The sequence below is a fragment of the Ananas comosus genome, linkage group 15, assembly GCF_001540865.1.
Source record: "Ananas comosus cultivar F153 linkage group 15, ASM154086v1, whole genome shotgun sequence".
Taxonomy (NCBI): Eukaryota; Viridiplantae; Streptophyta; class Magnoliopsida; order Poales; family Bromeliaceae; genus Ananas; species Ananas comosus.
Window position 1 is genome coordinate 4435676 of NC_033635.1, and position 24189 is coordinate 4459864.

The 24189-nt window shown below is 36.0% G+C and overlaps 4 protein-coding genes across 8 annotated transcripts in view; 2 read left to right on the forward strand and 2 right to left on the reverse strand.

Annotated features, from left to right (window-relative positions):
• LOC109721192 (indole-3-pyruvate monooxygenase YUCCA2-like) overlaps window positions 1–1010 on the forward strand; it is a 6050-nt gene extending 5040 nt beyond the window's left edge. For both annotated transcript variants that reach the window (XM_020248642.1, XM_020248643.1), the window contains one exon: window positions 686–1010. In XM_020248642.1, the coding sequence (XP_020104231.1) occupies window positions 686–886 (201 nt within the window). In that variant the 3' untranslated portion in view covers window positions 887–1010. The remainder of the gene's footprint in view (window positions 1–685) is intronic.
• Window positions 8877–15141, forward strand: LOC109721541 (pseudouridine kinase). Of its 4 annotated transcripts, XR_002219232.1 has the most exons (11): window positions 8877–9065; window positions 9173–9283; window positions 11229–11331; window positions 11416–11463; window positions 12840–12937; window positions 13072–13186; window positions 13388–13470; window positions 13583–14144; window positions 14312–14383; window positions 14484–14672; window positions 15006–15121. XR_002219232.1 is itself a non-coding variant. In XM_020249199.1 (10 exons), exons 1-9 carry the CDS (start codon window positions 8973–8975, stop codon window positions 14359–14361), a joined length of 1263 nt encoding a protein of 420 aa, XP_020104788.1. In that variant the 5' UTR covers window positions 8877–8972; the 3' UTR covers window positions 14362–14383; window positions 15006–15141. The 4 variants fall into 4 exon arrangements, 3 of the variants coding, with proteins under 3 accessions (XP_020104788.1, XP_020104787.1, XP_020104789.1); XM_020249199.1 differs by lacking the exon at window positions 14484–14672 and having other exon boundaries at window positions 15006–15141; XM_020249198.1 differs by lacking the exon at window positions 15006–15121 and having other exon boundaries at window positions 14484–14772.
• Window positions 14886–15523, reverse strand: LOC109721543. Its single transcript, XM_020249201.1, has one exon. The coding sequence runs from the start codon at window positions 15473–15475 to the stop codon at window positions 15047–15049; it is 429 nt and encodes a 142-aa protein (XP_020104790.1). The 5' UTR covers window positions 15476–15523; the 3' UTR covers window positions 14886–15046.
• On the reverse strand, window positions 20186–21959 carry LOC109721528 (uncharacterized PE-PGRS family protein PE_PGRS54-like). The gene is made up of 2 exons (XM_020249178.1): window positions 21519–21959; window positions 20186–20230 (listed from the first exon to the last, which is right to left on the reverse strand). Exons 1-2 carry the CDS (start codon window positions 21957–21959, stop codon window positions 20186–20188), a joined length of 486 nt encoding a protein of 161 aa, XP_020104767.1.

A 24189-nucleotide genomic window follows, 5' to 3' on the forward strand; every position in this document is an offset into this window, starting at 1 on the left:
GGCCAAAAACCCAATAACACCAATGATTTGGTGATATCAATAGTATAGTAACCTAGTTCTATATATATACCTGGAATACAATAGAGACAACTGAGTAATGGATTATGACTACCCAAATTATATATATATATATATATATATATATATATATATATATATATATATATATATATATATATATATATATATATATATATATATATATATATATATATATATATATATATATATATATATATATATATATATATATATATATATATATATATATATATATATATATATATATATATATATATATATATATATATATATATATATATATATATATATATATATATATATATATATATATATAGAGTAGGGCTAGAATACTTGTAAAAGTATCATGGGGGTGATACTTGTATGTTTTTAGCCCCTGGATGGAGAGATGTGAGGTTGAGATAATGGTGGTAGGTGGTGGTAGGTGGAATAGTGTTTGATCCAAGGGCCATTAATAATCAAAAAGTAGATCCAATGGCTTAAAACCTAATAGCATCATGATGGTGATACTTGTAAAAGTATCATAGCTCAACTCATATATATATATATATATATATATATATATATATATATATATATATATATTGTACTTGTACAAAACCTTTTTTTTATGGATATTGATTCTACTTTATACATGTTGAAGGATGAAGAATTCTTCAACAAGAACGACGGTTTCCCGAAGACGCGATTCCCGAACAGTTGGAAAGGCGAGAACGGGCTTTATGCCACCGGTTTCACGCAAAGAGGGCTCATGGGGGCATCCATTGATGCACGCAAAATAGCTGAGGACATTGCCACCCAGTGGAATTCGAAACCGAAGCATCTTCCTTGTGGATTACTGTAGATTAATATTATTAGGGATAAAAATAACTTGTCCTTAATTTCGTTTGAAAAGTTAATTAGATATAATTAAAGCTTTTAACTTCACACTCTAATAAAGGAGAAGTTAAAGCATTCTTGTCATCTTGTGTACCATTATAGTTCATCTTATTAATTAGTTTGTATCAACCCCCTTCTTTCACCTTTTTCGTTAACTAACAACAATGATTACATTCACAATGAACTTAAGCTAGAACAAATGATTTTATGTTACCTTTGCTAACAAGGAAAAAAAAGATTAAGTTTTCTAATTAATTAGTAAGAGACATGCATGAACTCTTCACGTACATTGATCACCAATATGCATTGGCACGTAAAGCTCCGCACGGCGTAACAAAAACGTACAGTAAAAGCTTTGCAAGCGAATAAATTAAACATTTGCAGAAATATTGTATTTCAGATAAGGATAGCTAGTCAGATAAGGGCAAATTCGAGAGATCGCGAAGGGTGTACGATCGCCTCAATGATCGATCGATATCACTTTCATGCATGCCTCTGAAAGAATTAACCCAGGTGTACTAGCCAAAGAGGCCTCTCTTTATCACAATGATTCACAAGGAGAACATGGTCCATGGAATCCAAACACTACAATAATGAATCGTTCTGGCAAAGTAGTACTTGTTCTTGCATAACAGCAGTGTCCGACTGTTCCGTCGCCGTCGAAAGAGGAGAGAGGTACTTCTCTATGTGCTTTGCTGTTTGCGGTGGATGTCGCAATTGCGAATTGCGGAGTCCACTATCACTGGTCCTGTCCTCTTCTCACGCTCAATCAAGATAATAAAGGAGAGAATCCAATATGTGAAGATCCTTCTTCGATCGGCTTAATTTGCATGCTTTTCACGGTAACCAGATTTTTTTCTTTTTTTCCTCTCTTATTCCATCTCAAGGTTTCTGTCGTTCCATGCTTTCCGTTTTCAGGATTGTGCGCAGCATATTTGTGCCCTCTGTGACACAAGATTAAACAGTTGACAAAGCTTTCGGACCAATTTCTGTCAACTCGCTTGTAGTCGTTAGGACCATTAATTCTGTCGGCTCGCTAGTAGTCGTTAGGCCCATTTGATTATTTAATAGGTTGTTTCAATAGAGTTCCTAATTTAATGGTTAGAATGTTAGGTATGATTCAAATAAGTGAAAATTTTATTTGAATATTCTTTTGATGTCTAGATTAAGAATAACTGCTTTGATTTCCAATAGAGAATTTCTATGCAATAATTTTCTAAAACCTATTTAGTTTACATTGTTCGTTTTTTTGTTTTACTCGATGCATACGTAGAAGGCATCAAAATTGCATGATTGCAATTCCCAAGTAAGTTTATATACCTTATATTATTTCTAAAATCATCAATTATCGTTTCAATCGTATTAATATTGAAATTGGGAAGAAAGGATTTGAACTCAAATCCTTTGAAAAGGATCCTAACCCCACTCTTTGTAATATAGCTTTTTTTTTTTTGGCTACTTTTGGCGAAATTATAAAAAAACTCTATATGCGTGTGTTTGGTTCGAAGTCGGAATCGGTGTCAAAATCGAAATGAGAATGAGTTAAAAATGAAATAGGAATGATTCATTATCTCATTCTGTTTGGTTCGCCATCTGAATCGAAATCGAAATGAATCATTTTCATTACCGGTGTTTAGTCCCGATAAATATCAGAAACGTAATCAAATTAGTATGCCAATTTTATTTTTATAATATATTATTTTAAATTCAAACTTAAAATTAAATATTAAAAATTTACGTCAAAATTTTAAAACGATGTCAAAATTTTAAATATATTTTTTAAAAATTAAAATTTAAAATTAAACGGATAATTCAAAATATAAAACTAAATTTGATTTATTCAAATTCAATCTTAAAATTATAATTTAAATTTTAATTTGATTCATAAATTTAATTTAAATTTTAAATAAAATTTGAATAAAACTTTAGAGTTTTAATTAAATTTAATTTTAAATTCAAATTTATAAATTAGATACTTGATTGAATTTTAATTTTTAATTTAAGTTTAAATTAAAATTTAAATTTATAAATATAATTTTTAAATTTAAACTTATATTTTAATTAAAAAATATGCTTAAAAAATTAAATTTAATCCGAACAAATCTATTCCGTCCGGATTCAATTTTCAATCCGGCCTCCTAGGCCGTATTAGAAAAAAGGGTAATTGTGGGGATTCCTATTCACCCAGAAATCAGAATCGAAATCGAAATGAGAATTCTGCATACCAAATATAGGATAAAAAGAGCGAACCAAACATGCGTTAAGTTCATGTCTCAATTATATTCTTACATTAAAAATTAGCAAAATACTAAGAGGGTATTTGGCCTATCTTCTGAAAAGTGATTTGGGTCTAAAAGTGATTTTTGGCTAAATAGAGCGTTTTGCAACCTCGTTTTCAAAATTTGATTCTGATTTTTCGATAATTTTTTCTGATTTTTTAGAGCAAAAATTAGTAACAAATTAAAACTTGCTTCTTGAAATATGATTTTAATTTTGAACTCAAACTTCAAATTTTTATTGTGATTTTAGATTCAAATTATAAATAAATTCAAATTTTTATTTTAAATTTAAATTTATATTTGAATTTTTAAATTTCAAATTTTAACTTTTAAATTTCAAATTTCAAAATTTAAATTTTTAAATTTAGATATTAAATTTCAAATTTATATTTAAAATCTTAAATTTTAATTTTAAAATTGTAAATTTCAAAATTTATATTTAAGATAAAATTTTAAATTTTAAATTTAGAAATTTTAATATTAAAATTAGAAATTTTAAACTTAAATAATAAATTTTGATTTTCAAGTTAATTTTCAATTTTAAAATCTAAATTTTAAATTTTTAGTTTTAATTTTAATTTTAATTTTAATTTAATTTTATTTTATTTTTATTTTAAATTTTTAAATTGTTAGTTTTAAACTTTTAATATTCAAATTTTAAATTTTAAATTTACAAAATTAAAATTTTAAATTTAATTTTCAAATTTAGATTTTATATTTGAAATTAAAATTTAGATTTAAATTTTAATTTTAATTTTAAATTTTAATATTTAAATTTTAAATTTAAATTTTAAATTTTAAATTTTAAATTTTAAATTTTAATAATTTTTAAATTTTTAAATTTTTTAAATTTTAGATTTTTAATTTTCAAATTTATATTTAAATTAAACTATCAAAATTTAAATTTTTGTGCAAATTTTTGAAAATAAAATTTAATAAAAAAAGTAATTATATACCAACATCAAAAAAAAAATTTGCCAATAGTTTTATAAAATCACTTAAAAAAGATCGATTTTAATCGAAACTTAGCCAAATGCTCTACAATTTTTAACCAAAATCAATTCTCCAAACTAAAATTAATTCTTCAGAAATTATTTTTTTAGAATCTAGACCAAATGGACCCGAATTACAACCCAAAGAATAAAACCCCTCAAGAGGTTGTAGGGTTGACCAACCCTTTTTTAGATTTTAATTAAAAAACAAAAAATAAATTAAGTAATCAGAAAGTAGGAAAAAAACTGATTATTGAATGAGAGGGTTGCAAGTTTACACCCCAAAATTAAATCTAGGCCTGACATTGCTCTAAATATATCAATTACCTCTCTACATTTTGCCATTATTTCAAATAGGTCTATCTATTTGAGATGATTGTTAAATTTAGATATAAAACTTCTTAAATTTGTAAGTTTATCAGTATGGACCAATTCAAACCTAGTGAAATATTGATAAAATATTATTTTGATTATTTGAAACAAGATTGATAACTCTGATCTAAAATTTAAGTCTTTTAATATTTTGTCATTTTTACTTTTGACCTTTCATTTTGAGACTATTCTTTTTATAGTCAAACAATATCGAAAAAAAAAAAACTTCAGTTCCTAGATACTTCTAATAACGTAGATCAATTTAACGGAGCCGATCATCAAATTGAAAATTTTGTCATTGAAAATAGCTTCATAGCACAGAGACACACCTATGCTAACAAAATCATAGCAGGAAGGGGACCAAAAAAAGACGGCTGTTCTAACATTCACGGCAAAGCTAAGATATTGTCGGAAGAGAATTAAAAAGTAGTGTGCAAATGAGTACTATAGTATTAGAGGTGAAAAGAATAAACTTATGGTGGAAATCCATGAGATCAACAAGGAAGAAAAGTAGAGTGACCTAACGTAGGAACCCTTTACCAAAAAAGAGGACGAAGTTTTATGGAGAACCAGGGCGAAGCAACATTGGTTATGGGAGTGCGATGGTAATACCAAATTTTTTCACGCTATAGCTAATAGTCGAAGGAGAGTTAATAGGATCGATACGATAGAAGAGGGAGATGTTGTGTATCGATCTGAAGAGGGCAAAAAAAGCTACTTTTCTTTAGAAATTCAACGAAATATTCACGCGGGACGAGTCGGTACCATCATCCTTTGGGGAGTGGAGCAGTCTATTCAGATCGAATGGTGTAAACCCTACCAACTTAACGGACGCCACAAGACCTTTCTGTCTAGATGAAATAAAACAAGCGGCATTCCAATTAGGGAGCAATAAGGCACCGGGCCCAGATGGTTTTCCGCTAAGTTTCTACCAAAAGTTCTAGGACACTCTAAAGGGGGGTATATTGAATATATTTCAGGAGATGTCTGTGGGAAGGCTGTCCACCAGTCCCATTGATTACTCCTTCATCTGTTTAATCCCGAATAAGGAATGAGCTAAAAAGGCAGACGACTTTCAGCCCATAAGCCTTCTGAATGGGATACAGAAGATTATATCTAAGGTTTTAACCAATCGACTGGAGGGTATTATGAGCAATCTGATATCCCCATCCCAATCGACATTCCTAAAAGGGAGGAACATCACTGATACTTATGTAGCAGTCCGCAAGCTGATTAGTTGGGGAAGCTTGTAGGCTGTAGAGGGAGTTAGGGTAAATGAGGATTTTGAAAAGGTGTACGATAGAATTTACTGGCCTTTCCTTTCTCATATTTTAGAATGGTAGGACTTTGACAAAAAGTGGTGCGGTTGGATCAAACTCTGTATGTGCTACGCCGAGCTTGCAGTTTTAAAGAATGGTGAGGCAACCAATTAGACTAAAACGAAGATGGGGATACGACAGGGGTATCCACTTTCCCCTTTTCTCTTTCTATTGGTAGCGGAGTGTCTTACTCGGATGACGAATAAGGTAATTTCGAACAATCTCATAAAAGGCCTTGGCCCATCTGATGCAGTCAGAATTATCCTAATTCAGTTTGCGGATGATATTTTCTTCTCCTTTGAGGCCAAAAGAAGGTACATAAGAAACCTGAAATTCTTATGGCAACTATTCAAATGGGCGCCTGAAATGAAAATCAACAGGAAGAAGTCGGAGCTTTAATATACTGGACAGGATGAAGGGAAAGCGGTAAAGTTGGCATACCTTCTTGGGTGTAGAGTTAGCAGCCTACCTACCCGGTATCTAGTGTTTCTTCTATCTACTAAACCTCTCTCTAAGAAGGATTGGAGAGGAATCATCTGTAAAATACAAAGCAAAATTGATAGATGGCAAGAGAAACTATTGTCAAGAGATGGTAGACTCATTCTAATGAATGTTGTTCTCACTGATCTACCAATTTACTTTCTCTCGGTGTTTAAGGCACTCAAATGGGCAATCAAAAGTATTAAGGCGCTTCAGAGAGATTTCGTCTAGAATGGAGGACATAACTCACCTGGTAAGGGATATCTAATTGCTTGGAAAAGCGTTTATAGGAGCAACAAAGAAGGGGGACTTGGCATCCTAGATACAAGCATGATGAACCAAGCGCTCCAAGTTAAATGGTGGTGGAAACTCCACAACTCACCTTAGTTGCATTGGAACAAGATAATTCATGCCCTATATTATCATAGAAGAAAACTACCGAAGGAGGGAAGATCATTTAAACCTTCATCTTTTTTGTGGTGAGAAATTCTAAGCCAAAAAGAAATCTTCAAATAGAGAGCTTTTTATAAGTTGGGCAACAGTCGCAATATTGACTTCTAGTCAGATCGCTTGTGGGGGGAAACCACACTGCAATCGTCTTTCTCAGAGGTGTTTCAATTATCGATTTGCAAAAATCTCAAAATCTGTGAGTGCCTTAGGAATAATGGATGGTGGTGGTGCAAGATTCTGGGTAGTGTCAACAATAATGACCATGGATTAAATTCTAATTTTTCAGCATTTAAGGTAAGGATCTCCAATCTCAGAATTAATCAGGGCCCAAACAGTGTGCATTGGGGATGGAATCCTCACGAGCGCTTTATGATGCGGTCAACCTATTCTGTGTTGTGTGACAGGGGCACGAGGGACGCCCGTGCTAGCAAAATCTGAAGACTTCATATACCGCTAAAACTGAAAGTGTTTTGCTGACTCGTCCTTAGGAAAAGGACCCTTACTGTAGATAATCTCCTGAAGAGATGATGGATTGGCAACATAATCTGTGTGTTGTGTAGGACGGAAGAGAAAACTATTGACCACTTATTTACTTGGTGTGTGTTCTATAGATTTCTTATGGTGATGGCCTTGGAGAATATCCAGACAAGATATTTGGGCGATGAAGTGACTTGCTTCTGAGATAGATGGATAAGTGGAAAGGGCTCATTACCCACCCCCAACTTCCGAACCAATGGGTTTAATAGCCTGCTGGTGAACCACTTGGAAGGTCCACAACAATGCAATCTTCAGAATGACCAAATTAACCGGACTCTTTCCTAGGAATCTACAAGATAAAACAGCTGACGAATCAATAGGAGCAACTTATTCCAATAGATAAGCAGCGTTGTACTGTTAGTTTTTTTTTTCGCCCTTTTCGAGGACTGTGTTGCCTCACTCATATTGCTTAATTCACTATTCTAATGAATGAAACAGGTAATGTGCTACTTTTTCTCAAAATAAAAAATAAAAAAAATAAAATCATAGCAGCTCACTCCACAATTTGGATAGTGCTAGCAAAATAAAAAAAAATCTCTTCTATCCAAATTATTATATATTTTTAAGTTACAAATTAAATACATGCTAGATGTGAAAGAACAATATAACATGCTAGCTTATTTTTGTAAAATTTTATAACCGTGTATACTAGCTTTAAAAATTTTTGAATCTACTTGAGATGATGGCAAAGCACAGAATGTTAATTGATGTAATTTTTAATGCATAGATAATTAACAACTGGCTAAAGTGCAAGGTGCTTTTTGCTATTTAGGCTTTGTTTTATATATAATTTTTTGCTAATTTACACGTGACCACAATTTAAAATTTTCAAATTTATCCTGCAATTACCATTAATACTCTTTTAAACTGCAATTTTTATTAGAGAATTCAAGAAGTTTGGGAATATTTGAAGAAATTTTTATAAATTCATTAGAGCATTTTGGTCGACCAGAGATACTATAGATATTTTTAAAATTTTGGAGACTATAATTAAGATAGGGATCATATAATATATCTTTGAAAACTTCTGAAATATCTTACATATTTCTATATTTTTGTTTCAAGAATATCCCCCGTATATTTTTCTGTTATTCAAAAATATTCCTGCTATTAGTACCCGTTAAACAATCTCGGATTAAATTAGGATTATTTTCTACCAGAGTTAAAAAGAAGTTAAAATACCTCTTTTGCTCCTAACTTAAGAGCAAATAAGAAAAGCCGGTGATAGTAGAAGGATATCTTCGAGCGACAAAAAAATAAAATACTTCTTTTACGCCTAATTTAAAAGTAAATAAGAAAATTGGTGATGTTAGAAATGGTATATTTGAAAGAGTAAAATAGTAATTTTACAGAGATAACGGTTATTTTTACTGTTCACTAACAGCATTTAACTTTAAAAATATATTTAAAATAACCTGAAATATTAAAAAAATATTTTTAATGTTAGAATATGAATAAATAAGAAAATTGAAAATATTTAAGGAATATATAAGTAATTGCGCCGTCAACAAGATATTAATTATGTTTTAAATTCCTAAAAATAACCTAAACATCCAGTAGGCGGTGGGTTAGGGCGGGCGGAAGAACTGCGCCAGTACAGTCGGCCACGAGCACGGCTGGCCATGGCGGAGGAGAAGCCGGCGGAAAGGCGATTGCAAGCCATCTCGCGCCATCTCCTCCTCCCTTCACAACTTCACACTCAAGAACTGTATCTGGTACATATAATATTATGGTTTTATGAATCTACTATGTTCTTGATCCATCAATCCAAACTTACAAACTCCCAAACCTGAAATATATGAAATAAAAAAAAAATTTTCAGGAACCCAAATCCGTGATAAGTCCATCTCCTGTGATCATAGGTGGGATGGTTTTGGACATCCATGCCAAGCCCTATGCCTATCCAAATCCTGGAACCACTACCCCTGGGAAGGTACCTTTCTTTTAATTCTTTCTTTTATTACCATAATAATAATAATAATAATAATAATAATAATAATAATAATAATAATAACTTGTGCCTGGATTGTATTTGGGTGTTAGAAAGAAGAAAAGAAAAAAAAAGAATTAGCTTGTTCTTAATTCTTTGGTTATTTAAAGGAAGTTGTCATCTGTCACCTGGTTGGAATTGCATTGCAATCTAATCATTTATGCAACAAGAGAGAAGTCCATCTTCTAATGTGTCCAATTATATAAAATTGGATAAATTGCACGTTTGGTCCTCAAACTGTTAGACTGGTGGTACTTTAGTTCTCAAACTTTAATTTATTGTAATTTCTGACTTGAACTTTCAGAATTGTTGCAATCAAATCTCACAATTCAATTTAGTTGACTAAATATTGGCGCATCGCTGATTTACAAGTGATCTGACATTTTAATTATTAGCGCATCATCAATTACAACACTGCTACATCACTCGATACATCAATACTTAATCAACTAAATTCAGTTGTAGGACTTGATTGCAAAATTTTAAAAGCTCGGGTCAAAAATTACAACAAACTAAAGTTTGAGGACCAAAGTGTCACCCATCTTATAGTTTGAGGACCAAACGTGCAATTTACCTTGTAGAATTTTTGTTGGACAAATGTTTAAAAATATTGAAGAAAAAAAAAGGCAACAATGCCAAATGAGGTCTAATTTTGCTTGTGAAGGGTTATAAAGATGTCATAATAAGTCTCTGTCTCTCTAAGTAATGTTAGGTTAGTAGCAAGGATTTAAGTGTCCATCGGCACGAGCCGTATCTATCGTGCCGTATCGTGCCAACAAGATATTCGCACGATATAGCCCTGTGCCAATAGCACAACTCAAAACCCTCTATTCGTTAAATTACTAAGTAATTTTCTCAATGAAGTTCAAAAGATTTGATAAAGATACATAATAATTAAATAGTTAGAATATTTTGTTGCTAAAGAAAATAAATATTTCATGCTATTAATTATGTGTTGGCACACATGAATTTTTGTGACCAATACGCATCAATACGGTCCGGCACACACTATGTCGTATCATGCTGGCAAGCTTCCGGCACGACACCGTGCCATGACATTTAAATCCTTGGTTAGTAGTAGGTTTTAAGAACCTATTATTGTTTTAGAGCCTTCTCATTTGAGTTGTGCTCTAGCCAACAACATATTTTTGGGAAAAGGCTTGAGTAATTGGAGGAGGAGAAGATGTCCATATTGTAATGTTGCATTCACTCAAAATACAAACTACTAATCAAGCAGTTATTAGGCCTTTGAGCAACCATTTGATTGTTTTAGATCTTTCGAGGAGGTAATGCGTTGTGCATATTCGGTCTGCTCCAGATTGGAGACTTGTTACATAAACTATTGTGTGGACTGTCTTGCTGCTAGATGTGCCCTTACCTTATGTTCATGTTCATTTCCATGGCATGTCAGACACGTATGCTGCATCAACTCTTCATGGTCACATGTCCGTCATGTGTCCAATTAGAACAATTTGGGGAATTTCAGACTTGCTCGCCTGCATAGGGCAGATCAACTAAGGACATGGACAAGCCCTCCACAACTAATATCGACTCAGCTACACGAATTTTGATGTTTTGGGCTTCTTTTTTTTTTTTTTTTCTCTTTCATCCAAGACTTTCTACTGGCTTCAATTGTCTCTACTAATCCTAGCTAGATGATCAGCAGGATTACAGAGGTTTTAACCTCAATAAATTTCTAGAAATCAACTGCCTCTTCCGTGATAAACACATTGATGGAGGACCTATTGGTGGCTTGCATCATAGGTCCTTCTTGATCTATTTGCCATTGCTTTGTTTTCATTATAGACTGAATAAGATCTTTTTAACAAAATGGTGGGCAGTCTCAAGAAGCTGGCGTAAACTTTTAATCAATTTCTATCATGTGAAGGTTCGTTATTTTAATGGAGGAGTGGCAAGGAATGTTGCTGAGTGCATGTCGAAGCTTGGAAGTAAACCTTTCATGATTAGTGTTGTTGGAGACGACGTAGCAGGTGATTGATTTTATAAGAGTACTTCATCTGCTGACTTTTCATAACTCGTGTGAACATTTCGTATGATTTTCTTTGCAAATGAAGGAGATTTACTGATGAGGTACTGGAAAACTGCTAGGCTTCCTACAGAAGGTAATTATATTTGTTACTTAGTTGTAACTCTTGTGAATTGCATCTAATATTCCAGTATATTCATGATCTATGTAGCTCAAAACTATAGGTTGTAGATGCAATATGCAAATAACTCCTTTAATATCTTTTCTCTTAGTAAAAGCTCTTTGATCTGAACTTTTGTTCATTTGACATTTCTTAGATCTGTAATCTCTCTCCTAGATTACAATAACTATATGCTAATCCCTTTGGCTCTATTTAGCTGTATTCTTGACATAGATGTAATTGTATGTTTGTCGGCACTTGAAGCTTTAGCTCTATGTGGTGATTTGTTTTTGTGGTTTCTCATAACAAAATACTGGGGCTGACTATCAAGCTATGTAAAACAACACTCTATTTTGCATTTAGAGATGTCAACGGGGCCAATTTGGGGTGGTTTTTCATAAACCCGAACTTGAACCTAACTACCAAATCCGAAACCCGAACCCAAACCCAAAACCATCAGGTTTTGAAAACCCATAACCAAAACCAAACCCGACTAAAAAATCGAAACCCGAAACCGAACTCGAAAACCCGAACCTTAAAGCAATCATTTCTCTTTACCAAATTTCAAAACATATCATACTCAAATCTAACAAATTTTTATATATTATATGATATAAAACTAATTCGGGTTCAGTTCGATACAGATAAAAACCATAGCGGAACCCTAATCCATTGGGTTTTCATTTTATATACACAACCGATACCCGTTAGAATAGGTTAAACTCGCCTCTTTCAGGTTCAGTTTCGGATGGAATCTCATGTATCTGTGCCCGTTAACATCCTATTTGTTTCTTCTTTTTTTTTGAGAAAAGGTAGCATGCTACCGCTTCATTCATTTAGGGAGTGAACTCAGCTACAGAATGAGACAACTAGGTCTCCTAAACGGCCATAAAAATAAAATAAAATAACTAGTTAATATAGAACTGGTCCCAATGCTCTCTGAGAGATCGGATCTTGGCTAACAAGAAACACGGTGAATGTTTCGCTTCTTTGAAAATACGGCAGTTTCTTTCGAGCTAGACAACCCACCACGTGGTGATAACCGTCACCACCTCCCTCCTTCCTAGCGCACCGCCTTTAAGCCTGCTATCTTCCCATAGCTGACTGATAGACGAACAGTAAGGTAAATACTGTTTGTTTGGGAGCAAACCCTATTTGTTTCGTGGGTTTGGACATTGAGAGATAGTTTACGATTCGAAATGTCTGTCAACAAGTCAAACTTAGACCAACTCTGATGCTAACCTTCCCATGTGTGTTCTTTTTACATATTTGTGTTTTTCCGACTATTTTCCCTGCCTTTAATACTTCAACTAAATTCGACTATTAACTTAGTATTGATGCATTAAATATAGGAATTCAGCAGTTGCCTGGTATCATAACACCTGCTGCATCACTTATATTTGATTGCAATGGCGAGTTGGCTGCTGCTGTTGTAAGTGTTGAGGCAGTTGTAAGTTGCTATCCTTTTTCTTTGGTACTCTGTTACCTCTTCATTATTGCAGAATCATAACATATCTTAACCTTCAGAATTGTATACTCAATCTCGTTAAGTCTTTAATGTGGAAACTAATTCCTTTGGCACAGGAAACTTTTCTGACTCCTGATTGGATAAAACAATTTCAACCTAATATATTTGCCGCACCAGTGGTGATGGTTGATGCAAATCTACCTCCTCATTCACTTGAAGTTGCTTGTCAAAGTATGCTGTGCTGCATTACATTTCCAACCTTTATATATCTTACAAACAAAGATGTTTCTTCTGGTTTTTTTTTTTTAACTGAAAAAGAAAAAATATAAATTCCGATTCAGGAGCATACATGCTAAGATCTTGATTTTCTCTTTAATTGTGGATTTTTAGAAGCTATACAGATTCTCATTAGAGTTTTTTTACTTACTTTAGTAGCTGCGAGGTGTGCTATCCCCTTATGGTTTGAGCCCGTCTCTGTGGCCAAGTCGACAAGAATTGCATCTATTGTAAATCATGTAAGTGCCACAAATGAATTAAATATAACGAGCATTGGTTGTAACTTTTTCTGAAAGATATGATATTGTCTTTAATTGTCTCTTATATATATTCTTTCCTTTGATTAGACAGGTAACTTTTGCTTCCCCAAATGAAATCGAGCTCATTGCCATGGCAAATGCTCTGTCACCGAAGAAGGGATTTAATTTTGTTCCCGCCGAAGCCACGAAAGGCATAGGCCAACCTGTCGACTATTTATTCGAACAGCTAAAACCATCAATTCAGTTTCTGCTCCAGAAGGGTATCAAAATGCTCATCGTCACGCTCGGCTCAAACGGTGTATTCTTTTGCTGTGGAGAACTAAGCTTTACGAAGAGCAATTTAAATCTCAGTACAAGTAGTTTCAATGGAATATACGAACTTATGAAAGAAACTTGCCTACCAAAGCAATGTGTTAGCTATGTTGAGTCTGCGCAAAGATCTATCAAGTCTTTTGCTTTCCATTTTCCGGCGCTTCCAGCGTCAGTAGTGAGCCTTACAGGGGCAGGTGACTGTTTAGTTGGCGGAATCCTTGCCTCCATTTGTAGTGGCCTGAATGTGATGCAAAGTGTGGCAGTTGGAATAGCAGTCGCTAAAGCTGCAGTAGAGGCTGAAACCAATGTTCCAGCAGAATTTTCCTTATCAAATGTCGCAGGTACAAAAATAAAAGCTCCTTTGACTAGAAAATTGGATCAGCCCTTTTGCTCATAAGCTTTTTGTCTGTCGTGTGTCCTGTTTTCATCCATGTTATATTTTTTTTTTTCTGTCCACTTTGGTCATTTTTTTCAGCATCAGAAGACATTGTCGCTCTTTTTTTTGCAGATGAGGCAAAGAAAATAATCTCAGCTGTGAAACCACTTCTTCTCGAATGAAGAAATCATGACAGTTATGCTAGTAAGTCGCTTACACATAATTATCCGTCTACGCTTCATATCATGTGGATTTTAAATTGTTTACCCCCTTTTTCCGCTATTGACTTCTTTGCGATCATCAGTGTGCATCATTTCTGTCGATACAAGATGGAGCGAATAATTTTAGGACTCCCGGTAGGTATCTCTGTGGATTGTGGAAGGGCTGAATGGAGATATTCGTGACATTATTGCCGACGATGTAAATCTTGGTGCTGGATCCGGTTCACTGCCAGTACTATGTTTTCCAATGTGTCCATGTGGATTCTGGCAAAGTACTTTTTAGATTAGAGTGTACCTTTATCTTTTTTCACCATAACTTAAAACGAAATTGCTGAAATAGTAGTTATGGCTAATGCTTGCTAGAGAGTTTTATTCCAACTGTTTGTGCTTTGTATTGTTTTAGTCTACTCTAATTCGACTTTGAACAAATTAAAGCTGATCTTTGTCCTACAAACCTTTGTGACTTGGTGAAGATTCATATCTCATGTTACAACAAAGTTATGAAAACTTTTATTTAGCAAACACCCCGACAAATCAACAAGTATGAGAAAAAGGCACTGAAGAAACATTTCAAAATGACAGATTGATCTATTGCTTCATTGCAGAAACTGCAGATTATTGCCATAACTGCACCGGTTTCTCTCTTTTACTCGCCTAGTTCGAAAGCCGACACGTGGAAGCTATCGGAGAGCCCGGTGCCGGTCTTAAAAGTGATTTTGCCGATGACAGGGTCTTCGATGTACACTTCGACGACGGTGAGCCACAGCAGAAGCTCCCTCGTCTTCACCCCGGTGATCTTCTTCAGCCTGCCCTTCTCGACGAAGGCCGTCACCTCGGGGCCGTACGACACGACCTGCTTTATCTTCTTGAATGTGTGGTCCTTTTTCTTCTTCTGCAAGAACCACACGAAACCGGCCGCCCGGTTGTAGCCGAACTCCTCGACGTCTTCCAAAGGGAAGAGCCCCTTCGGAAGGTCGAGCTCTTCAAGCATTTGGACGGAGCTTGTTTTGAACGAGGCATCACCGTGGGAGATCTCGGCGCCCTCTCGGTAGGCTTCGATGGTTTGGGATGCCATTTTTTCTGTGTTTCTCAGACAACTCTGGAGCAGTGAGAATGGAGGTCTTGTGATATGAGAAACTGTAATCCAAGGGACTATTTATAGGTGATTTAGGAATTTCATATTAGTCAAGAGTATGAAGCAAAGGATTTTTCTTTTTTTGACTAAAATGATTTTAATGGTGGATTTTGCTAAGGCTATGTCAAACGTTGCTGCTCTTCGTTGACCAGAAAATGTATGTTGGCATTAAATTAGTGTTGAACTTGTCATGTGAAGAGTGCATTCTAAGTATGAAAGATTTGGCGCAACAAAGTTTGACTAGAATCTGTCGTACAATTAATGGAGGATATAGTTGACTAAATGATGGTATTAGTTGGGGAGTGCCAATCCAATTTATTTGGACTCGAAATCAAATCTCCCTTCTTGGCTAACGCCTGAGGTCAGCCGTTTATTACTTGAGGCAGAATTCCACTCTGACTTCTTCGTGTCTATATGAGTCCTGTTTGGTTCGGAAATTAGTAAAAACTAGTTATTCCGGGAATAGGTACAAACATGAATTTTTGTAAGAATAAGAGTATTTTTTTCTTTGGATGAAAATATGAGTATAAGCTGAAACTAAAAAAACTGCATTCGGATGGCTATTGGGAATAAGAGAAATAATTGATAGTTATAAATAAAAAATAATGATAATACCCATCGTATTATATTTGAATTTAAATTTTTAATTTTTAATTTTTAATTTTTAATTTTTAATTTTTAATTTTTAATTTTAACTTTTAAAATTTAAAATTTGAAATTAAAATTTAAAATTTTAATTTTCAAAATTTTAATTTTAAATTTAAGACCAAATTTAAATTTGAAAGATATAATATATCAAATTTAAAATTTAAAAATTAAAAATATCAAATTTAAAATTTAAACTTTAAAATTTATAATTTTAAATTATAAATTTTAATTTTGAGATAATAAATTTTAAATTTTAAAAATTTAAATTATAATTTAAAATAAATCTCTCTCTCTCCTCTCTCTCTCTCTCTACCGGGGGTGGGAACAACTTGTTCCCACCCATTGATTTCTTTTTTGGTTGGGGGGATAACCCCTTATCCCATTATCCCTCCTCTTATACCCAATCTAAACGCTCACTAGGAAAATTAATAAATTGTTTTATTAATAGTTTATATATTTAAGAAAAAAAATTTCACCATATGTAATTTAATTTATATTGTCCAAAAAAATTTGTGTGCATTCATCAAAACGTCAAATATTTATCATTATCATCTCATATTATATATGCATTAAAAAAATTAAATAATTAAATAATTTTTAATAAGATATGTCATGGATTTGTATCAAACTCGTGTCCGACGCATGCGTCCGTGGTGCGTCCGCTTCGAACACGAGTTCGATACAAACACATACGTGTCCAACATTGGCATGTAAGATTTATAGAAGTGTCCATAATACATAGACTGTCGTACTTTTAGAAGTATAAAAGCCTTCGTGTTTAAAAGATATTTCGATGACGAAACTTCTAAATTGACGATTAGATTCGTGAATCTAATATAGAGTATTTAAAATATCTAAAAATAATTTTATAAGTTTTTAAAAGTAATTCTATGAAAAGAATATCGAAATTTCATAAAATTTATTTTTAGAATATTTTAAACACTTTAAATCAAGTTTAATGGAACTAATAGTCGAAAGTTTGACCTCGAAAATCGAAAAAAAACTTAAAAGCACAAAATATCCTCTGATCTCAAAAATAACGTCAAACCACGAAAAATTCTCTACGTTTAAAAGCACCCTAACAGATTTACCAATACAATATAAGTTTTTGAGAGCATTTCTGAAATATCAATCTACAAGAAACTTCGGGAAAAATTTTTAAAAAAGAAAAGAAAAAAAAGAAAAAAAAAAAAAAGCCATTGCTAGCAAGGTTTATCCCTTTTTTTTTTTTTTTTTTTTTTTTTTTTTTTTTTTGCGCCCTTTCTCTCTATTTATACATCTATTTATATTCTTACTATATTAGAAGGGTTGGGGACCTGGGATGACACGTGTACCCCAACCCTCCCTACTCTCTCTCCTATACATATATATACATATATATGTATATATAGGTTTTAAAAATTTATAGTATAAAAATTTTAAATTTTCGATATCAAAATTTGAAATTTTGATACTTTCAAATTTCAAAGTTTTAATTTCCAAATTTTAATTCCAAATTTTTAATTATAATTTTTAAATTTTAATTTATAATATTTATTTCTAAATTTTGAACTTCAAAATTTAAATTTAAAATCCTTAAACTCTATAAAATTAATTAATTAATTTGATTAATAATTAATTGTATATAATATAAATAATTAATATTTTTAATAATACAAGTAATAAATCGAATAATAAAATCCAATATGATCAATATATAAAAAATACATAATTAAATTTGATGAGTAAGATTTTAGAAATATAGTACATGTGCGTGTCTATATATATATATATATATTATATATTATATATAATATATATATATATATATATATATATATATATATATATAATATATATATATATATTATATATAATGATTTTATTAAACAAATTCTTCTATTATTTTATTTCCCTTCTATTAATTAATTTCTTAACTTATTATTTATCTCAAATCTTTTTTAAATAAATCTTTATAAAATAAGTTGCTGTTTTAATAATTATTATTTAAATAAAATTAAATATTAAATTATTTTTATATAATTTTATTTAATTAATAATTTAACTTATAAAATTATATAAAAATATAAAAAAACTAAAATTTATTATAAAAATATTTTTATATCCGCAGCATCGTGCGGGTATTTCACTAGTAAAATAATAAAAGGTTGGATTCATTTATCAATTCTTTTTTATGGTTGTGTGATCACATTACTACCCAAACCAATTTTCCTTTAGTAAAGAGAAAGATGTCATCAGTTGTTTAATTTGGCCTGCCTACTGACCAAAAAGATCAGTTTTTTCTGCAGTTAAAAAGATAAAAATGAATAAAACTTATCTGAACTACAGACAATTTTAATTCGACCATCTAATCATTTAAAAAGCTTAATTTTAATATTCAACCTTTTAATTTGTTCAGTTTTAATTTGGTGGGCAATCAAGTGGAGTGAAGTTAAATTTAGCAATTAATTTTTCTTTATTAACTAGTTAATTCCATTCTATTCTAATAAGATAAAAGGATACAAAACTTATCTAAACTATAAACAATTTTAAATCAATACCTAGTCTTTTAAAATTTTAATTTTGCTATCCGATCTCTCAATTTGTTTGATTTAAATTGGTCAACAGCAAATCGACTTTGAACTTTAAGCTAATTACTCCAATGAAATTATAGTTGCGAAAATTATATGAAATATACGAACTAAACATATAAAGATAAACATAATTTCAAAATTTAAAATCAAAGTGTTATATATCCCGAACTCATATCTGTATTTTTACCTAAACCAAATGAAGTCGAACACCTACATATAAATTTATATATATCTATAAAATTATATGAAATAGTCATTGTTGGGCCAATAACGCGCTGCCACGTGGTATGCTGGTGCACCATTCAACTCCAATCTTTAAGAGCAATGATTAAAAAAAAATTTAGTGTACACCGAAAGCATCGACAATAATACTAAGTAACCACCGGGTGTAATTGAAAAAAGTTACAGTAACTGCAAGTGGTTACGAGCGATTCTGATCGGCTTAAGGTGGCCCGAAAAAATAGGAGTAGTGGCCAATTATGGATGGGGCAATAACAGATTAATAAGGGCGACCTATAAATAAGCAAATAACGCCGAGAAGAGGGATCTTTTTTACGAGAATAGAAGACCACCTTTACTTCCTCTGCATTTTCCTTATATTTTCTAGTAGTCTACTTGTTGCATTTACTAGTAGTCTATTTATAATCCTTTACTTTCCCACATCTACTATTTTTCCTAGGAGTAATTGTAGTTTAGATCAACCGAGTCTATATGCCCTCAGGTACACTCATCCCTTGTACTAGTTTCTCATGTTAATTCCAATATATAAAGGCATTCGGCTCTTCAGCCGACCCAAAGCATAGTGCATTCCGTACATTCGGCTCATATAGCCGAATCGAATCTATAGTAAAAGGTTCTGAACTCGGCTGATCCGATCCCTTATCAGCCGAATCCCTTGATCCAATCGAAGGCGCAAACTTCAAGGGTCACATTTCGACATAATCAATTCACATTCTCTGTACGGCTTTTTCTCTCAGCCGTTCTTTTCTTTTCTGCGGCCACGATCTCGGTATTTTCTTTTGTGTTACATGTGGCATTTATTAGGTCATATTAATTGCCGTCGTCTCTTGATCATTATAGCCGTCCTCGGAAATCGATTCGACGTGACGGCTTTTCTTCTTTCGTCTTCACCAAGTTTCTTTTCTTTGCTTTTTCTCGTCTTCTCCGCTCTGAGTCTTAGTCTTCTCTACTTCTTCATCTTCTTCACTACCTTTCCTTTTTTGATCTTTATTTTTTTTTTCATATTAACAATGGCATCGCTTCCATCTCTTCCTTCTTCTCTGTTATTAGATTACACCATACTTAGGCAGTTTATTCCATCGGACTCTTCTTGGTTCATCTTAAATTCCTCTTTTACTGACGAACTAAACCCTGATGATTTCCCATACTCGAGTGTTGGCCTTCCGCTAATGGCTAAATCCATTCATCTTCATTCTTGGTATCCATCAGCTTCAATAGAGAGAAGTCTCTGAACCTGGCCAAACGTTTTAGATGCAAACCTTATTTGGTTAGACCGGGTAGAGGCTACCTATGTTGATTTTTGGCGGAAAGTTAGTATTTATGAGGCAATACAATTATCTCGGAAGCCTCATATAGCCGATAACCTCCTCTTGGCTGCGGCTCTCTGTTTTTGGTTCCTTGTTTCTAATATTTTTCTTTTCAAAGGAGGACCCCTCACTCCTCTTCTTGATGTCGCCGCCATCATTGGTTTACGCCCTCATGGAGTTACTCTTTCAGTGACTTACAATCCTGATGGCGCATCTGATTTTGAAGCCCATCTCGATCTCAACGATCTTGCTTATACCAAATTTCTCCGCAAGTTTGCAGATGAGTCTCCTACTATGATCACTAGGAAGGAGCATACAACATTCCTCATGTATTGGTTATGCCACAATCTTTTTTGTACTCGTTGGCAGAAAATCAATCGGGATTTTGTCCCGATCGCCGTCGGTTTAACTAACGGCGAAAGATTAGCTTTAGAAATATATTTCCTTACTTTTATTTACAAGAAAATTTTTGATTCCATTAGACCGCTACTGTAAGGACTGAGATTTTTGACTGTGCAACTAAACTCTCTGTTGACGATGTTTATGTGTGTAATTTAATTACATAAGCACTCGTCAAGTTTCAGGAGAAAATGAGCTTAAACGGAGAAGTTACGCGATTATTAGTTTTCACTTAAGTGAATAGTAACTCCGGTTTTCCGAAGAGGCCACGGAGTAGAGTTGGCTTCTGGTGCGTATCGGACTCCGTTCATAGCAGTCCAATAGCTCATTTCGAAGGATTCAGCTATTCTGGAACTACTGGCGCTGACGGATTTTGAGTTTGATGCACGGATTTTGAGAAAATCTAAAAATACGCGTTTTATATGTAATTGTGCGTCATTTTGGCCTTATGGAGAGAGATTGGATTTCGTCGCGAATCCGTGACCGTTCGAGGTGAACCAAAATGGTAGCTTTGTTGTCTCCGAAGTGCTGATCGCACTGGTACAATCCGTTCGCAAATCTGACGGACGGATCTACGGAGATCGCACGTTGATCGAGGAGAGGTCGGTGATGGCAAAACGGTAATTTCGCAAAAGTTGCGACATTTTATGTACCGAATCGCGTGAGATCGGACGTGGAGGTTTGTACGCGCAAGTTGCATGCCCTGGCAGGGGCTGAACCTTAAATATTTTGTGTTGGAGGGGTTTTCTGCAAAAGTCCACTTGTATATATTTTGGTAGTTAGGGTTTTTGGGCACGAAACCCTAGATCGAGTCACCTTCCTCCCCCAGCAAACCCTAGATGACTTCAACCCATCCCTGCCCTCGTCGTGCTCGCACCCCTGCCGCCGGCGAGCAACCCCGGCCACCGGAAAAGCTCCACCTCCCTTTCCTCCATCATCTCCATCACCACCTTCTCCACCCACCGCGGCCTCTTGACTTCGGGAAGCCACCCCTGGTTTGAGCCTATGGTTGGCCGAGGCTTCCCCTCCGGTGCCGTCACCGGCCGTCCCCGCCGCCTGCGCACGCCGCCGGAGCCGTCCGAGCAAGCCACGGCCAACTCGGGTCAACCCAGACCGAGCGGACTTGAGCTCAGGGCCCGCTAGGTAAAGCAGCCCTAGATCGGCCGCGCCGCTTTCCCTCAACCCCCGGCGACCCTCCGCCGCCGTCGCCGCCGTCCCCGCGCGCCGTCGGCCACCGCCGGATCTCTCTGCGGCCATCTGGAGCGCGTGCGGGCCAAACTTGGACCCGCACTGCCTCCGTGCGCCGCCGCCGCCCTAGGCCGTGCGCGCCGCCTTCCCCTTGACCTCCGGCGCCGTCGCCGCCGTTCCCCGCCGTCCATATTGGCTGTGGTGCCGCCTGGACTCGCCGCAGCCGCCCAGACTCGGAGCGGGCCGAGCTTGGGAGATCTCTGCCTCCGCGCGCCTCCGCCGCTCCCTGCCGGCAGTGCCGCCCTCTGGAAGCCTCCGGTGACCTCCGGCGTGCGTCCCCCGCCGTCCCCGCACGCCGCCGGCCGCCGCTGGGTACTCCCGCAGCCGCCCAGACCTGTGCGGGTCGACCTTGGAGCCGCGCCGCCCCCGAGCGCCGCAGTCGCCCACCGAGGGGTACCTCGCCTTCCCCTCGGTCTCCGGCACTGAACCGTCGTCGTCCCGAGCTCCCCCGGCCGCCGCCTCGCCGCCGGCAACCTTGAACCCGAGAGGGACTGGGCGGGCTTGATCTCCGCCGCCGCGCCACCGGCTGCCGCCCGCCGCCGGCCAGCACCCTCCCCGGACCTCTCGGACCGACTGCTCCCGTCCCCGACCGGAGCGCCCGCCGTCCGATCGCCGGCGGCCAATCCTTGCTCCCACATCTCCGGTATGCTTTTAGTTTGCTTTCCCGCACTGTGTTTGCACTTTTCGGTCACCTTTCCGGTGATCCGACGACTCCCCGACACCCCAGGAGGTGAGCACGGTGATCGTGGGTTCGTGCTGAATATGATGCTCACCTCTGTGAGGGTTAGGGATGCCCCGGTTAGTGGGTTTAGGTAGATTTTCATGCTGTGCGCGCTTGTTCGCTGATCGTCGTGCCGCTCGTGCGCGCGCTGTTGGGGCCGGCAGTGCTCCGAAGGGTGAGCACGGCCTCAGGCATGCTGAAATCTAGCAGCAGGTGTGATGTCACCCTTCGTTGATCCCTGGTTTGCTTGTACGACTCGTCGGAGCCATGAAATCACATAAAATGATGTGATTTCATGTGTCGTTAGGGACTTGTTTGCAGTTCACTTTGTTGTAGCTGTTGTTGGCGGCAGGTCAGGGCTGGGGACAACCTCTGGACTGATTGTCCAAGGCCCCAGACCCTTGCGAAGATCGGAAAATGCATTTCCGGTGCGTTTTTCGGCGAAATCCGCCTACGGAACGCGGGTTCGGTTCGGAATTATTCCGACGATGCTTCGTGAGCTTTTGTGTAGTCGCTGAGCCTTATTGGCTGGTCACTCGCGTCATTTCAAGAGTTCAGAAATGACGGATGAGCGACGGTGGGTTCCGGTGTCGAAATAGACACTTCCGGAAATCCGGATCCCAACAATTATCCACCAATAGTTGTTTGGTTGTGTATCCTTGTGTTTGCTGCCATGTCACACTAAAATAAGTGTTTAGTGGCAGCAGGTGACTCGTAGCTCGAGTCGGTATGTTCCGGGACAGTTCGTGGCTCCCGGCGGAGTCCCCGTGCGATTATGGGACTTCCGGCGTATTACGGCGATCGGTTTGGAAAACCGATCTCCATGGGTTTGCTTGTAGGTTGTGGATCTAGTGATTATTAGCTGTGGGTTAGACACTAACCCGGTGGACCTTCCTTAGGTCCGGTTGACGTCCTTTTGCAGTCAGGAGACAGGCGCAGCATTTGTACAGGTGGGTACTTCGATCCGACGTCGGTACAGTGGTGCACGCTCGGTGATGGTTTCCTACCTCTGTTCTCTCGTTATTATCTGGCATTTATATATATATCTTGATATATAGTGTTGAGCTTGCATCCCCGTTGTTTTTATTATACTCTACTCATATGTTTCTATGCTTAGTATCATGTGTAGAAGTAGAGTAGTTTATCCATTGTGATCCCGGTGACCTGATTGGTCGGTTCTCGTACTTTGTTCGGTGACCTGATTGGTCGGTTCTCGTACTTCGTTTCGGTGACCTGGTTGGTCGGTTGTTGCATTATGTATTGGGTTGGTCTGTTTCTTGACTTCTGTCGTTCGATGACCTTTGAGGTCGGTGTACCCTGAGGGGTAGGATTGTCGGCTGGTGCTGACGGTAGTTCTGGACTATATCGAATACACTCCTGTGACCTATCGGTCGGTTCTTGCGTTCGTACTTTTAGTTGACATCGAGCAGTATCTACATACTATCTTTATTTACTCTGCCTGGTTGTTCTATGTGTAGTATCCTGTATAGGGGTAGAGTAGATGGCATTCGTATATAC